This window comes from Gossypium hirsutum, chromosome A11 (genome assembly GCF_007990345.1).
Source record: "Gossypium hirsutum isolate 1008001.06 chromosome A11, Gossypium_hirsutum_v2.1, whole genome shotgun sequence".
Classification (NCBI taxonomy): domain Eukaryota; kingdom Viridiplantae; phylum Streptophyta; class Magnoliopsida; order Malvales; family Malvaceae; genus Gossypium; species Gossypium hirsutum.
This window is the reverse complement of record NC_053434.1, coordinates 9331621-9348609: the sequence shown is the minus strand read 5'-3', so window position 1 is coordinate 9348609 and position 16989 is coordinate 9331621. Positions and strand designations below refer to the sequence as shown.

Sequence of the window (16989 nt, the reverse complement as noted above, 5' to 3'; positions counted from 1 at the left end):
GGCAATTGTCTTCGAGCAATTCTTCCGATTTTCATACGTGGGCTTATATACTTCTTCATAATTTTTGTACATATTTCCCGTATTTTCTTAAAATTTTTGGTATTCTCTTGTACTTTTTTAAAAACATATAAAAAATTATGATGCCAAAACCTAATTTTGAAAACATACTAAAAATTATGACAGATTATTATAAATTATATGAGTTCAAAAAATTATGAAAAAATATAAAAAAAAAATGTTGTTAACTTGTAACATGTTGAATTACTTAAAACTTTTTATAACATTTTTTAAGCTTATTATATTTATTTTTATAATAAAATCATTTTATTAGGAAATAAGTAATATCCGGTGTTTTTACTTAAATATTATACAAATAATTTATTTGCTTAAATAATATGTATTTAAATTATTTATCAAAATAATATGAAATTCATAGTATTTTACTAAATTTAACACCAAATTATCTGTAACACCCCTAACCAGTATTCGTCGTCGAAACAGGGTTTTGGAGCATTACTAGAATTTGCAGATCACTAAAAAAAATTCAATTAAATACTTACCGATTCAACGCATCATATAAATAAATATATTACCATTCAATCAACAACTCGGCACTTGTATAAGCATCAAACATCAACATTGTTAGTATACTAGTACATATTTCATAAAAATTCAACATTGGTATACTTATTTTCTCGACGTGTCACACTTGAGTTTAATAATTGTCTTTACTTACATAATTTCCTTGTATCAACATATCAAAAATAATCATATATGTATATGTCACGAGACATATTATTCTCTCACTGTTTCTTCATAAGCATATATCATTCATTTCGTTATATCATTATTTCATGCACCATAATTTCCATATATCTTATGTATATTTATTTCGGTAATAGTTCATATTAAAATTAACATAAATTAAATTCCATGTACCTATACTTATTTCATTTATCTATCTTCTTAATTATTTCATTCAACTATTTTGTACATATATTTCCATATGACCAATTCTTGTAAACATTTCACAGAACAATTTCATATAATCATTCATCATCTGATACATATTACCTGAATACCAATTGTTCACCTGATGTCATAGCATCTCCCATCCACGGTCTTATTTATCTTCGACATGATGCCATAGTGTCTTTCAACTATGGTCTTACTCATTTTCTATCAGGTTGCCATGGTATCTTTCAACCATGGTCTTGTTCATTTCATGTTACATTGCCATGGTATCTTTCAACCATGGTCTTATTCATTCCCGTCATGTTGCCATGGTATCTTTCAATCATGGTCTTATTCATTCCCGTCATGTTGCCATGGTATCTTTCAACCATGGTCTTATTCTTTTCATGTTACGTTGCCATGGTATCTTTCAACCATGGTCTTACACATTTTATATCATGTTGCCATAGTGTCTTTCAACTATGGTCTTACACATTTCATTTCAGAAAGCACACTCCCGCGAACCTCATCCTTACAGCGAGATTACTAGTCCAGGCTAAATCCCCTGTAATATAAACTCATAGAGTATTGTCGGGATTACTAGTCCAGGCTAAATCCCTTGCAACGACAATTACTCTAATGAGCTTGGATCTGAATTACCAGTCCAGGCTAAATTCAGACTCTAATTCGGATTACTCGTCCGGGCTAAATCCATTTTCCACATATTCTTCGGGAGGGCTATATCAAAATAGGATCACCCGTCCGGGCTCGATCCTTTTTACCGTCAATTCCTTTTCTAATGAGCCATCGAATTCCATTCCATTCAACTGGGATTTATTTTCAATTTATATCAAGTATTATCAATATTTCATCAATTATCATGAATTGAACATTCAAATCATATTTTCATCACATAACCACATATTTCAAGTATTTAAAAATACAATTCAAGTTACACAAATTTACCTCATTGCTTGTTTGTTTTTATAATTTCATTAATCCGATATCTTTTCTTTTCTACGATCAAGTCTCTTATTTGAGTCGTCCGGATCTTTATAAATAAATTTAATCATTATTTTCATTCATTTCAGATTCTAATGCATTTAATTAATGCTCTAGGAAAAATTACCATTTTGCCCCTAAACTTTTATTTAATGACGATTTCATCCTTAGGATCAGCAAAATAAAATTCTTGCAATTTAATCCTTATTTCCAGCTATTATTCTCATAAATATTGATAATATCCCATGAATTCTATAAAATATCAGAATTTTCCATAATTTCAACACTTTTCAATTTAATCCCTAAAACATGTTTTTCCCCGATCTTGAACTAAATTAATAATTCATTCATTTTTTGTAATTTAAATAATAAAATAGCCCATTTCATGCAATTTGGTCATTTCTGACATTTTTACAAAATTACCCATAAAGTTTTACTTTTATTCAATTTAGTCCCTAAGCCTAAAACATGCAAATTAGCCATTCTAGATGAATATTCATACATATTTTCCTCCTCCTCCTCTCCATTCCACATCCTTAAATTTATATAATATGCTTATAAGTAACATTATCAATAATTTCACTATTTACTTATGTGTATATTCAAAGCTGTCCATTTGAGTCATAGTCACTAAATTATTTATATCTTAAGCTAAAGAACTCCAAATTAAGATACAAAAAATTTATCTGAAACTAGACTCACTTATATTCTTACCATAAAATTTTCAAAATTTTTGGTTTAGCCAATTAGTATAGTTTATTCATTAAAGTCACCCTTTTTTGCTATTTGACAATTCCGACCCTTCTTCACTAAAAATTAATTATCTCCTTGTACATAATTTAAATAATGTTCTCGTTTATTTCTATTGAAAATGTACTCATTCAAAATTCTGATCATATAAATTTAATTCTCTAATTATTTTTCTCCAATTTTTGATGATTTTCCAAAGTCAGAACAGGGGAACCCGAATTCATTCTGACTTTGTCTCACAAAATTCATTATATCTCATGATTTCCAAATTCATTACTTACACCGTTTCTTCTATGAGAAACTAGACTCAATAAGCTTCATATTTTTTTCATCTTCTAATTCAATTTATAAAATTTATGGTGATTTTTTAAACTTAGTTTACTGCTGCTGTCTAATATTGTTTTAGTGCAATCTGTTTATTACCATTTTTCCCCTAAACTTTTAATATATAACAATTCGTCCCTACTCAATTAGCCACTCAATTGAGCTGATTTTTCTCAATTAACACTTTATTCTATCACTTTAAACTACTTTACAACTTTTGGAAATCATAATTTCAGCACTAGGCTTTAATTCCAAACATTTTCACAATTAGGTCCTAAAATCAATTTCCATGTTTATTCATCATATTGTTCTGGCACTCATCCATAATAACTTTAAAAATTAGCCATGAAATAAAAAACTAATGAAATAGTAAGTTGGACCCAATTGTAAAAGTCCAAAAACATAGAAATTTCAAGGAGAAAGCAATAATTAAACTTACATGTAGCTAGAGAATGAAACCCAGCTTGAACCCTCTTCCATGACTGTTTTTCAGCTGATGAAAATAAAGAAAAATGAAGAGAATTCTAGATATTCCAATTTGGTCCCATTTTTATTTAGCTTATTTTGGCAATTTTTCAATTTTGCCCTCATTTCACCCTTTTCCTGATTTTTCTCAGCTATTTCCCTCCTTTGGGCTTATTTTCACTTTAGGTCCTTCCTCATTTGACAATTGAGCTATTTAATCCTTTTAGCAACTTTTACATCTTTTTCAATTTAGTCCTTTTTATTTAATTAACCACCCAAACATTAAAATTTTCTGACTAAATTTTAATACTACCTTATTGATACTCCATAAATATTTATAAAAATATTTACGGCTCGATTTATAAAATTGAGATCTCGATAATTGTTTTCTTCAATTTCTTGACTTAATTAATCTTTATAAAACACAAATTACTAATTTAAAAATCTCTCAAAAATCACATTTGGCTCGTAATTATTAAATAAATAAATTTACGAGTTTATTTTTTGAATTTAGTGGTCTCGAACCACTATTCTCGACATCATTGAAAGTTAGCTATTACATTGTCACCATTTATAGCGATTTGAGAATCCAAAAGGTAATTTTTTACCCAATTTTATTCCAATTGGTGGAAATTTAATATCTCAAAGTGGCGAAATAAGATAGTGGAAAATTCTTAAAAATTTTCTCATTTTCTCCAAGTCGTTTGTTTTATATCTTTTATTTTGCCCAACAACGGTGCCAACTTCTGAGTTGGCTATCGCTTGCCTTTTGTCCCTCCCATCAACCCTTTCTTTCTTTATTCTTCTCATTTATTATACATGCCTTCTCTTTTTTCAGTTTACAGATTTATTTTTTGGGTATCTTTATTATCTTCACAAGTTGTGATAGTCAGATGACGATGTTTGTTATTTGCTAAAACTCCACCGACCACTAGTAATTTTTCTTTGAAAGTGGGTGACTTTTGTAAACTTCTTAATCTGTTTGAGAGTATTTCAAAATAATAAATGATTTCACAAGTTGATTTGAACTCATATTATCTTAAGTTTTATATGTTTTTTTGTTTATTTTTTCATTATTTAATAAGTCTTCAGTTTTAGAAGGCTTTGTATGCTATTGTAGCACATTTTTTAGTCTTGCTTATACATGTAATCTTAGTTTTACAAGTGATTTTAGGGATATTTTGTTGGCGTCCTCTCTAGTTTGGTGAATGCTTGATTCTTTTGTCAATTTTCGCCCACCACTTTGGACCATCCGGGGCTGATTTCCTTATTGTATTAGGTGATTGCAATCACTCCAGATATGTCATGCTTTAGTTGTGACAAAACCAATTGTAAACATGTGATAATGTTCTATTGATACTTAAGCTAAAGCCTTTATTGTGTTGATCGAGTTTGTCATTCACCATTTACGACGAGTGTTTGTTATTTTTTTTCACTTGAATTATATGATTCCATTAATTAAATGAATTAATGAATTTATATTTCAAAAAAAAAATCTCAAAGTGACATATCAGACATTAGTTTGACAAGACATAAAATCTTTATCAGCTAAAGATCTCAAACCGTGATGATTTGAATATAAAAATCTTATTATTATTCAAAAGATTTTAGTAAATAATTCAGGACCCATGTTATTTTAATAAGTAAATGTTATTTTAATAAATAAATGTTATTTTAAATTATTTTAGTAAAAAACAACCGATCATATCCATATATTTTTAAATATTTCATTTCATTATTAAAAAAAATGCAAGCAAATTGGACTAGACCTCATAGAAAATCGATTTAAAACAAGACAATTTTAATACCTAAAGGCTATTGATTCAAACATCAAGATGCAAAGATGTACAGCTGATAAGCTTTCAAGTTTCAACGCAATCAAAAACAAAATTATGGATACCATATTTAATTTTATTTTTTTCTATTTAAAAAATAACAAATTAATCCATATATATTAGATTAAACAGTAAAAATAATTCTTTGTGTTAAAAGTTTCATCCTTTTATTATTAACAGTTAGAAAAGTGGATGTGAAGCGATATAGGGTAATTTTTTTCTTTTAGATAGTGAGTATTGCCTCGCTCCAACTTGCTTTACTATATCAAATTCTCATTTAATCTTTGTATATATAAACTATTAAAAAAATAAAAATATTATAATGTAATATAGAAAAAAAAATCTTATATTTTATGTTTAAATATTTTTTGTGAAGAATTATGTTTAAATTTTCACTTGACTTTAAAATGATTAAAAACTTTAAAGATAAATAGCAAAAATTAAATTGAAGTAGAGCGGGGTGGAGTAGATTGGAATGGATGGATCCAACATCCATGTAAATAATAGTGATTTTCAAGATTATACATTAATAATGGAGTGAAGTGAGTGGTAGAACAAAGCATGTCAATTATGGAATGATGGTAGATTTAATAATATATGTCCTCGCTTCGTTCCATTGTCATTCTTACTTACTATGACTGGCTCTTCAAGCATTCAACTATAAAATCGACCGATGCTTGAACTTTAATTCCAATCCAAATTCCCTAAGTTTGATACTCCATTTTACCAACCTTCTTAAAAATTTTTATTTCTTTGAGAGGTTAGTAGAAAAGAACACAAAAGATATGTGCCAGGAAATGCTAACCAACCTTCCTAAAATTTCAATACATCTAATTCTACTTATCCAAATAAGTTTTAATACCATAAACAATCAATCAATTCAACAACTTTGAACTAACATCAAGGCAATAATCAAGGAAGGAGACAACCTAACAGTAAAAAATTGAAACGATATCGACAAGGCAAAAACTAATCGAAGGCAAACGGTGCATCAAGAAGCTTTCAAAGCAGCAACAAAGTTGTCGTTGATCATAATAGTACTAATACTTCCTTGCACATACCGATTATTTTCGTATCCACTATCCATATTAATCATAATATATTAATTTTAATATTGTTGATCATCAACTTATAGTTGGCTTTGCTTTTTTATATTTCTAAGATATTTTAAGTTGGTTGAGTCATAATTTTCCATTCAAGTACTCTTATGTGATGCCAATTGTTATAACAATTAAGTTATATAAGGTATTTGGATAGACTATGATAATAATTCACATCGTGTAGTACAAAAAGTCATTGAAGGTAAAGGTCTCAAATGATGTTTTAGCAAGTGATAGTTTATGGTTAATCTTGCATTGTCTCCCTTTATATTCTTTTATTTTTGAAAGAAGGATATTTATTAGAAAAAGAAAGATTTAGAATCATTCTTATAAAAATTCAAATTTAGGCCTAAATCATGATTTGCATGTATCTTAATACAAGATTTATGTACTTGAAAATTGAATCTCATGTAAAGATTGTCTTTGATAGTGTTATAGTGATGCTCTTCGTACCATGGAATATGAGGCATGAGGTGTTTATTATGTGTAACAAGAATAAAACGTTTTATTTTACATATGAGCCGAGTCTAAACAAAAACATGGTCTAAAACATGTTTTTGGTGATGGATTGTAATGCCGACTGGAGTTATACGGTTCGCAACCGGTCAGGGTTATGGTCCATGGCTCAGTGGACCACCATGACATACAAGGGGAGCACGCCTGTAACTAAAAGGAAAAGCCTTTCGGCTATGCAACCGCTACGCCCACACTGATGAGCCGCCCAAAATTGAGCCTTTTTTCAATGATGCTTTGTTATCTTTATTTTTGTGTTGGGCGTGCGTGTCAGAGAGGTTCACTTCCACATTTGGATTTCAATTTTCACTTTCACTTTTTATATATTTTCATATATATAATGTCAGGCTCAGTCAGCCAGTGAGCTCTCTTGTCTACACACCTCGACTATCCAAACAGCAAATCCAATTCCGCTTTCAATCAAAGATGCCGCTGTCTTTACCCAAAATCATTGTTCATTTCAGGCATGTGTTGGTGGTACTGTCGGTGGGGATGGCAATGTTGTCAACTTGTTTAACCCAAGATTCCAAATGTGAATTCAAAGCAATCTTCAACTTTGGCGACTCAAATTCTGATACGGGCGGCTTTTGGGCTGCTTTCCCGGCTCAGTCGGGACCTTTTGGCATGACCTTCTTCCACAAACCATCTGGTCGTGCTACTGATGGCAGACTTATACTTGATTTCTTGGGTATAAACTCTGATAAGCTTCTATTTATTTATCATCTTATTCTTTTAGATTCTGATTTTGCCATCATTACTAAATTTCAACCTCTGCCCTGAGAGAGTGAAGATCTGGGAAATCAGATATGTTAGCTCCTTTTAACAGAACTAGTTATTTTTAATGATTGTTTCTAATATTTGCAGCACAAGCACTGGGAATGCCATTTATCAGCCCATACTTGCAATCAATAGTATCTGATTATAGGCATGGAGTTAACTTTGCAACGCTGGCTTCCACAGTGCTTTTGCCTAACACTTCATTATTTGTTACTGGGATCAGTCCTTTTTCTTTGGCCATTCAGCTTAATCAGATGAAGGAATTCAAGGCCAAAGTTGTTGAATATCATTCTGGGAATACAAAAGGTACCACACCACCACATGTCTCGTTACGCAAATGATAATAAAATGTTGACAACATTTCCTTTTACTAAAGATCGTTAAGTGTTAAACACTGTTAGGATCAACGCAGCTGCCTTCACCGGATATCTTTGGGAAATCAATCTACACCTTTTATATTGGTCAGAATGATTTTACTTCAAATTTGAAAGCCATTGGTATCGAGGGAGTGAAGCAATATCTTCCTCAAGTGGTTTCGCAAATTGCTGCCACTGTCAAGGTAGGGAACTGAGAAAGATAGTGATAGTTTTACAAGCTCAAAATTTTTAATTTGGGATTGAATTTCGTGGCTGGATTTTCCAGGAGCTATTTGGTCTAGGGGGGCGTACATTTTTTGTTCTAAATCTTGCACCAGTTGGTTGTTATCCAGCGTTATTAGTGCAGCTGCCTCACGAAACCTCGGACTTGGACAAATTTGGTTGCCTTATCTCTTACAACAAGGCTGTGGTCGATTATAATAACATGTTAAAGGAGGCACTAAGCCAAACCAGACGAGAACTTTCCAATGTTTCTTTAATATATGTGGACACTCATGCTGTACTTTTGCAGCTTTTCCAGGATCCCACATCCCATGGTAATTTACATTCTTCGAATAAAGTGAATTTCCACATTGCAAAGTTCGGTTTTATAGTATTTTAGTTCAATATATACATTGGATGAACCCCTTTGTCTTTTTTTTCTGAAACAGGTCTTAGATATGGTACTAAAGCTTGTTGTGGATATGGTGGTGGCAACTATAATTTTCACCCAGAGGTTTATTGTGGGAATACGAAGGTGATGAATGGAACCAAGGTGACAGCATCGGCATGTAAAGACCCCAACAACTATGTTAGCTGGGACGGGATACATGCTACTGAAGCTGCCAACAAACTTACTACATTAGCCATTCTTAATGGCTCTTACTTTGATCCTCCATTTCCACTTCACAAGCTCTGTTATCTACACCCTGTAGGTTGACAGTAGTCCTCTCTGTCCATGAATAATCATCATGATCAACTTCAACTGCTTACTTGGATTATCAAAAAACCAATGAACTTCAACGGCCAGTTTCGGATTCTCATTCCTGTTGAGAGCATAATTTGTGAATGTAAAAATATAGCAGCTTTCGTGCTTGTTTGAAGCCTTTTTCTTCATTGAACATAATGATCCATTAATGAGTATTGCAGCATTAGCCTAAGTTGATGATGATAGTATAAGCAAGAGGAGTTGCTCTTTCAATCTTCATTAAGAGAGACTCTTTGTAAAAGAAATATGTTAGTCAAAAAGGTCGTACCAATTAGATGTATAGAAGCAGAGGAATCAAACGAATGCAGTTCATTAAATAAAACAGACTTTTCACTAATTCCATCTTGACCCAAAACAACTCCTTAACTAATTTGATTAAAAGTTAGTGTTTAGTTGGATTATCAAAAAAATGCTTAGCTAAATCCTGAAACTAAGACAAATCTTTTTAACGTGATACTAAATAAAAAAATCTAAGCTATGGTCCAATATTAATCAAATTGAATTGCAAGATCTAAACATTTACCTTATCTAGTGATCAATGGTAGTACAGTCAACTTCCTGGACCAACAAATTCGCCTTACAGAGATCAAGTAGGTTAATTATTAGACAATTAATCCCATGCATCCACGCTAGACTCACTCAGCTACTACAGTTTCTGCTTCTTTAAACCCATCAATCCATTCCACATCAACAATTTAATACTATTTTTTTTATATTATTAAAATTTGATTTGGTGTCAATTTGATAAACTATAATATTAAGAATTGAATTTAAGTTAAAAAATATGTTTGATATTTTTTTAAAAATTATAAAATACTTCAAGGATAATATTAAAAGAAATAAAAAATTTTAAGGTTAATATTTCAAGGATAATGTTAAAATTTAGGTTAAAATATGCTAAATTTATTCAATTTACTTTTCAAACTTTATAATTTATTTATAATTTAAGGTGAATTATTAACATTATTATATTTTTTTGTTGAATTTGCTAGCATAATATTGTGAAATTAAAATAAAAAAACAACTCACTTAATAGTCATGTAACAAAAAATAAACCTAAAGTTAACAAAAAAAAATTACAATTGCTTTTTTAAATTTAAAAAGTAAATGGACAAAACTTTTTGAAATAAAAAGGGACTAAATTCTAAAAATATAAAAGAATATAGGGGCTTGCCATGTGAAATGGTGTTACGGGGTCTCGTGTGGGATGGTGTTAACATGTTGAAATTGCCATCTAGACATCATTGTGGAATGTGTGGAATGGATATCTTCAATGGGATGAAAATGTCTCTAATGGGACAAATCATCTCATTCATTCTGACTTGATGGTATATAGAAGTTGAACCCATATCGTGTTTGGTGACAAATGACATCACGTTCCTAACGAAAGCCTAAAAGTCTGGGTATCAAATGGCTTACGCTTGTCCAAATGGTTGTGCCAGAAAGTAAGACTTGTGAATGATTTCTCATTTTGTTGTCGATTGGCTTGTCACTCAGGTGTCCTTCCAGCTTTCCACGTGTCCTTATACAGACAGGGTTATAACATGTTGCATGTTTTACTCTTCTTCTTTTTTTTTTGTGAATTACAAGAGTAGGGTAAAATCCTAATAGCAACACGACTAGCATGACTCGAACCCAGACCACACTTGGCATGTTGAACTCCTTTGACTATCATGCCAACACATAGGGTTCTACTTTTTTTAGTAAAATATTAGGGTTCTACTTTTTTAAATATATAGTATACATAAAAATCACTAAAATTATTGAGCTTTTAGTCAAATTATATTGTTTATGTATATACGTAGAATGATATCAGGTTAATATATATGGAATTATTTAAACTTGACAAATTATACCTACTTGATACTTAAATTTTTTTTCTTGAGCCTAATTAGAATCTAAACATGAAAACCTTAAGCCAATTTGGTACTTCTTTTAAGTACTTGATTAATATCGTTAAAAAATGTTGATGTGGCACTATTGACTAATGTAACACCCCATACCCGAGACCGTCGCCGGAGTCGAACACGACGTGTTAACCGACTTAATTCATTACTTAAACAGCTCAAACAATTTATTTTTAAATTTTCCAGTCAAGCTAGCAATCTGCGTCACAGTCGCTTAAAAATTCATATCTCGAGTTCCGAAACTCGAAATCCAATTCCGTAAATTTTCCCTGAAACTAGACTCATATATCTATTTAAAATTTGTTTCTAGAATTTTTGGTCAAGCCAATTAGTATAGTTTATTAGTTAAAGTCTCCCCTGTTTCAGGGTTCGACTGCTCTGACCTCTGTATATTACAAATCAGATATCTCTCTGTATAGAATTTCAATGACTATGAAGTTTGTTTCTCTTAAAACTAGACTCAATAAGGAATCTGTACATATAAAGAATGACTTCTAATTATTTTTTTACAATTTATGATGAATTTTTAAATTCAGAACAGGGGAATCCAGAAATCGCTCTGGCCCTGTTTCACAAAAATTTAAATATCTCATAAAATATATCTCATTTACCTATTTTGTTTCTTCCATTTGAAAATAGACATAATAATCTTTGATTTCATAACTTATTCATCATTTAATTCCATTTCTACTATTTTTAGTGATTTTTCAAATTCACGTCAATGCTACTGTCTGATTGTGCTAATTTCACATTTTTTTCATAATTTCCATGGAATAACTAGCATTTAGGCATACATAACACCAAACATGTCTTTGATTAGCCATTCCAACAGCTAATCATTATCAAGCATTTACATACCAATCATTAGCCATATCATAAGATCATACACACAAAATGGCTACAATGCTATACATGCCATACTCAAAATGAAACGTCTAGCTATACCAAAATAATCCTCGTGATAGTGTGCCCGGACCTCCAATGTACTTTACGATCCCCGAGTTAGCTTGAAAAAACTATAAAAAGAAGGAAAATAAAGGGGGTAAGCATTAAGCTTAGTCAGTTTGCATGCAAATAAATAACAACATTCATAAGAACTTTCTTACTACTTGGCATGATACTACATAATGCAACTTCATTAATTGTCATAGACATATTTTAAACTTCTTCACTTACTCACTTACTTAAATACTTACTTACTTAATCAAATTTATTAATACATTTTACTTACCTTTTTCCTTATCAAGCATACATGAACATTATGTACTTACCTTTACTCTTCTAGCATGAACTTGTCTTACCTTTTTAGTATAACTCGTCTTACCTTACCTTACCTTGATATTCTCTTTAAATTTTCCCGTTGAACCACTTGGAATACTAAGGATACACGGGTACCTTACCATTGCCATGACTTGTCATGGTCTTACGTGGTATCCTTTTGAAACTTACCATTGCCATGTCTTGACATGGTCTTACATGGGACCTTTGCCTTATAGTAACTTATCAATGCCATGTCTTGACATGGTCTTACATGATTTCCTTGCCTTAGAAACCTTACCAATTTCCATGCCTTAGCATGGTCTTACACGGTATCCTTAAACCCTAATGTCATGACATTTGTATCCTACACATTCCTAAGGTTCAACCGGGACTTTCTAAAATACTTCTCTATCAATTCATGCTTGAGTCTTCTTTGAATAATTTCATAAAATAAATATACACATGCTGGAAATTAACAAAATTAACATAAAATAATAGAATAATGCATTTATTTACCATAAACTTACCTCAAAACAAAATACGATCAACTATATCGATTTAGTCCACTATCTTTTTCTTTCCCCGGTCTAACTCCGGATTTTGTCCTTCTTGATCTATAATAAAAAATTTAGCTTATTTAATTCTCACATTTATTAAAACAGTCCTTGACCCAAACTTTGGCAAAATTACATTTTTGCCCCTAAACTTTCACATATTTGCACTTTTGCCCCAAGGCTCGTAAATTAAACTTCATCCTATTTTCTTATGTATTATGACATGCTGATCATTTTTCCCTTCTATGACAACATCAAATTCACGCTCTAACATGTACTTATGACTATTAGGTATTTTTACCGATTAAGCCCTTTTACTCGTTTTCACTTAAAACTGAGTAACACAAGCTGTCTAACATAATTTAAAACCTCATATTCTATCATAAAACACCAAAATACACAAATTTCACCTATGGGTATTTTTCCAAATATGAACCCTAGTTTGACTTATTGCTAGAATAAGCTTAATCAAGTTATCGGGACTCAAAAAACGTAAAGATCATTAAAAACGAGGCTTGGAATCACTTACTATGGAGCTTGAAAGCTTGAAACAAACCCTAGCTATGGAGAACCCTTGAAATTTCGGCCTAATGAAGAAGATGGACAAAAATTGGCTTTTAATTTTGTTTTTAATTCATTTTAATAACTAAATGACCAAAATGCCCTTACTACTAAACTTTCCAAAAATTTCATCCATGTCCAATTTTTGTCCATAGACTTAGAAATTGGTCAAATTGCTATTTAAGGCCTCCTCATTAATATTCCAAAGAAATTTCATACTAAAAACTTCTAGAATGCAAGTTTTGTAAATTATTCGATTTAGTCCCTAATCTCAACTTAAGCACTTTATGCATAGAATTTCATCACGAAATTTTCACACAATCATGCAATCATATCATGAACCTCAAAATAATAATAAAATAAAATTTTCTACCTCGAATTTGTGGTTTCGCAACCACTGTTCCGTTTAGCCCCTATTTTGGGATGTTACAACTAATATAAAAATGACATGTGATAATATTACATTTTAACACGTGACAAATAAATAAATAAGTCAAAATGTGCAGTTGACACATTTCGTTGTTAATGCCATATAAGTGTCATATCAATGTATTTTAAATATGTTAATCAATTATTCAAAGGAAGTACCAGATTAACTTATGATTTTTAAATTTAGGCATCGATTAGGTTAAAAAAAATTTAATACTAAATAGGTATAAACAGTCAAGTAGGTATATATATACCAATAATATATGAAAATTTAAAAATATACATACGAAAAGGAAACAAGTAACAAAAGTAAAATACAATTTTGGGGCAACAGAGAAAAGCGAAATGACGAAACAAGACAGCATCAGCATGTGGGAGTTCGTCTGATTTTTGGCTTCTTTTTTTTTTATTTAAAAAAGAAAGAAAGAAAGCAGAAATGAGTGAAGAGAGAGACCTCCAGCGTAGATTTGCAGATAGAGAACCAACCACTCATAATCCTAATCTTATCCACGTGTCCTTCTCCTTAATCACTGTTTCTAAGTTGGCAAACTCCAGTCCTTTTCTTTTTCCCAATTTCAAAATTAATTTGTAAAACAAAAAAAAGAAAAAGAAAAAAGAATCTTTGAAGAGAGCCTCAATAAATTGTAAAACAGGGCCGCTAAAGTATAGGATTTGTTGCGTTTGGAGCGGCCACATATCAGAAACTGCGAAAATTCATTTAAAAATGGCGACAGCTGCATCCTCTTCATCCTCCATGGTGGCCACCGCCGTTTTGATTCCTCGTTTTCCGGCAGCCTCCGTTGGAACTACCCGCTGCAGTGCCTTGCCGCCTCTCCCTCCTCGCGTTTCGACCGCTTCCTTGTCCTTTTCCTCTTCCGTTAAGCTAATCCCAGGTAATCTGCTATTAGATTCCCTTTTACCACTCACTTCACTTGCATAATGTGCATTCATTTCAATACTTATGAGTTGACTTTCTCTTGTGCTCTTCTACCCATATTTGAAATGGATATGCTATCCCAATTTAACACGGTGATGCAGTGGGTGAGGCCAACTACTTTATTTGTTTTTACGTCTCCTGGCATTGAAATTGGAGTTGAAATTTCAATATATGAAATAGAGCAAAGATTGGGATAGAATTTGAGTACAAGTTTCAAAAAAATCTCGTTTCTTTTCTTTCCTTTTTCACTTTTAAACTTGGAGGGAGCCATGTAAAATGCATATTCAGTAATTGCTTATGGAGAGAACTTTAGATAAAATGTTTTAATTGTTCTTTCTTCCTAATGCATTCAGCATAAATAAGCCCAACAAATTGTTTTCGTTTGGGTTGTCGCAGTCTTTCTTTCTTTTTTTCTTTTATATGCTGAGATTCTGTGCATTTCATAAAAGTCTCTGGGTTATGTATGCCTTGGCTTATTATTTTAATCCCTGTCCACTTTTTTATTTCAAAAACAGAATCCAAGAGGTTTTCTCTACTGCAGACAAAAGCCTCAGAAGAGACCTCTGTTGATGCTGGTGACCTTTTCGCTGACTTGAAGGAAAAGGTGAGAGAACATGGCCTTATTACTGTACTACTAACAATTCCAGTCTTTATATCTTCTAAATAATCAATTTTTGGAATCAAGTGTTTAATCCAACTGGTTCATGCAACACCCTTAAATGATTGCATCTTATACATCTAAGATTCGGATTCCAATATCTGTAACCCCTTCAATAGCCTCAACCCCAGTCTATGGCCACGTTTGTTAAAGAAATAAAATGGTTTCTTGCTTTAAAAGTTTCTTAGGCTGAACTGACTTGGCTTCTTTCCAATGTTTACTAGTGGGATAAAGTTGAGGACAAGACCACAGTTGTTCTTTACGGTGGTGGGGCATTAGTTGCTGTTTGGCTATCATCCATTCTTATTGGTGCCATTAACTCGGTCCCTTTGGTAAATGAACTCTTAACACTACACTTCACTACTCAGCCATGAATTTGCTGCAACCTGTCTTCTCTTTCGATTAGGCTACTCATCCAATCTGAAACAATTTTCTGTGATAACCAGCTTCCGAAGATAATGGAGTTGGTAGGAGTTGGATACACAGGATGGTTTATCTACAGATACCTTCTCTTCAAGGTAAGATTCACTAATGAATCTTAGTACCTGATAATCTTGTTCTTTTTGGGTCAGCCATCCTGCGTTAATCATCATTCAAATACTAGCAAAGTGCTAAATTGGCATTCTAAGCAAGAACTCTGGGGAGATTTACATGTGCATGAAGAGATAATGATGTATTTGAACCAAATATTTAAGAGTTACACACGAGACCTTTAAATATTAAAAATTGGCTTATGTTTGAGACATGCATATAATTACTAAAAACCATGTGCTAACAACATCCTAATTTCCTCAGTCAAGCAGGAAAGAACTAGCCACGGATATCGAGGCACTGAAGAATAAGATTACTGGAACTGAATAGATGCCCAAGAATGTCATGTTCACTTATTTGCTATCATTATCTTTTTGCTCCTTTTTTGTAACCTGTAAAAGACACATCAATATCCTGTAATTGTAGGATTGCTGTGCATGAAATATTGTTTTATTTGGCCTGTTAATGAGATGATACTTGTCAATTTGCTATGTACGACTGTAGCTTCCATCTTATACATATGTATATATATCATGTTAATGTGGAGAAAGTAACCCGTTTCTTCCATTCAAATGTATATTGAATCTGATATATTTACTTATTCCCTTAGCACAATGCCTATGAATCAAATTCAAGCCGCACAGATAATAAGTAACAAATTCGAGCGTGCATAAGCTTTCTTGATATCTCTCTGTAAATCTGCGGGTCTGCCTGAACTTAAGTTGAACAGTTTTCTCCAAGGAAGGTGGAATCATGACTCTTTTTCCCATACATATATGGAGTCCAACAGCATGAAGATCTCTACTTTCCCTACGGCTAAAGGTACAACTCTTGGAGAAAACAATAACACGCATTGTTAAAGCTAAAACTTGTTAAATATTAGAATGTGCCTAACCATATGAAAGGGAAAAAGAAAACTTTTTAGAGCTTATCTACATCCTCAAAATCAATATAATTATTGGCAGTGCCATCGTCTTCCCCTTCATTCTCATTCAACTTTGCTTTCTTACGGATTTCGCTCCCGAGCCCCATCAGCCTTGTCATATTGATAACCCCCGAGTCAAGGCTTACAAAGGTGTCACATCGCG

At 31.9% G+C, this 16989-nt stretch overlaps 2 protein-coding genes across 2 annotated transcripts; both read left to right on the top strand.

Moving 5' to 3' along the window:
* Window positions 1-7110: 7110 nt before the first annotated feature.
* Window positions 7111-9283, top strand: LOC107909771 (GDSL esterase/lipase At4g01130). Its single transcript, XM_016837414.2, has 5 exons — window positions 7111-7631; window positions 7808-8026; window positions 8122-8279; window positions 8363-8633; window positions 8748-9283. The coding sequence occupies exons 1-5, from the start codon at window positions 7370-7372 to the stop codon at window positions 9014-9016; spliced, it is 1179 nt and encodes a 392-aa protein (XP_016692903.2). The 5' UTR covers window positions 7111-7369; the 3' UTR covers window positions 9017-9283.
* A 4921-nt stretch (window positions 9284-14204) lies between these two features.
* On the top strand, window positions 14205-16385 carry LOC107909770 (protein CURVATURE THYLAKOID 1A, chloroplastic). Its single transcript, XM_016837413.2, has 5 exons — window positions 14205-14668; window positions 15228-15316; window positions 15595-15702; window positions 15817-15888; window positions 16166-16385. Exons 1-5 carry the CDS (start codon window positions 14500-14502, stop codon window positions 16229-16231), a joined length of 504 nt encoding a protein of 167 aa, XP_016692902.2. The 5' UTR covers window positions 14205-14499; the 3' UTR covers window positions 16232-16385.
* Window positions 16386-16989: the final 604 nt, after the last annotated feature.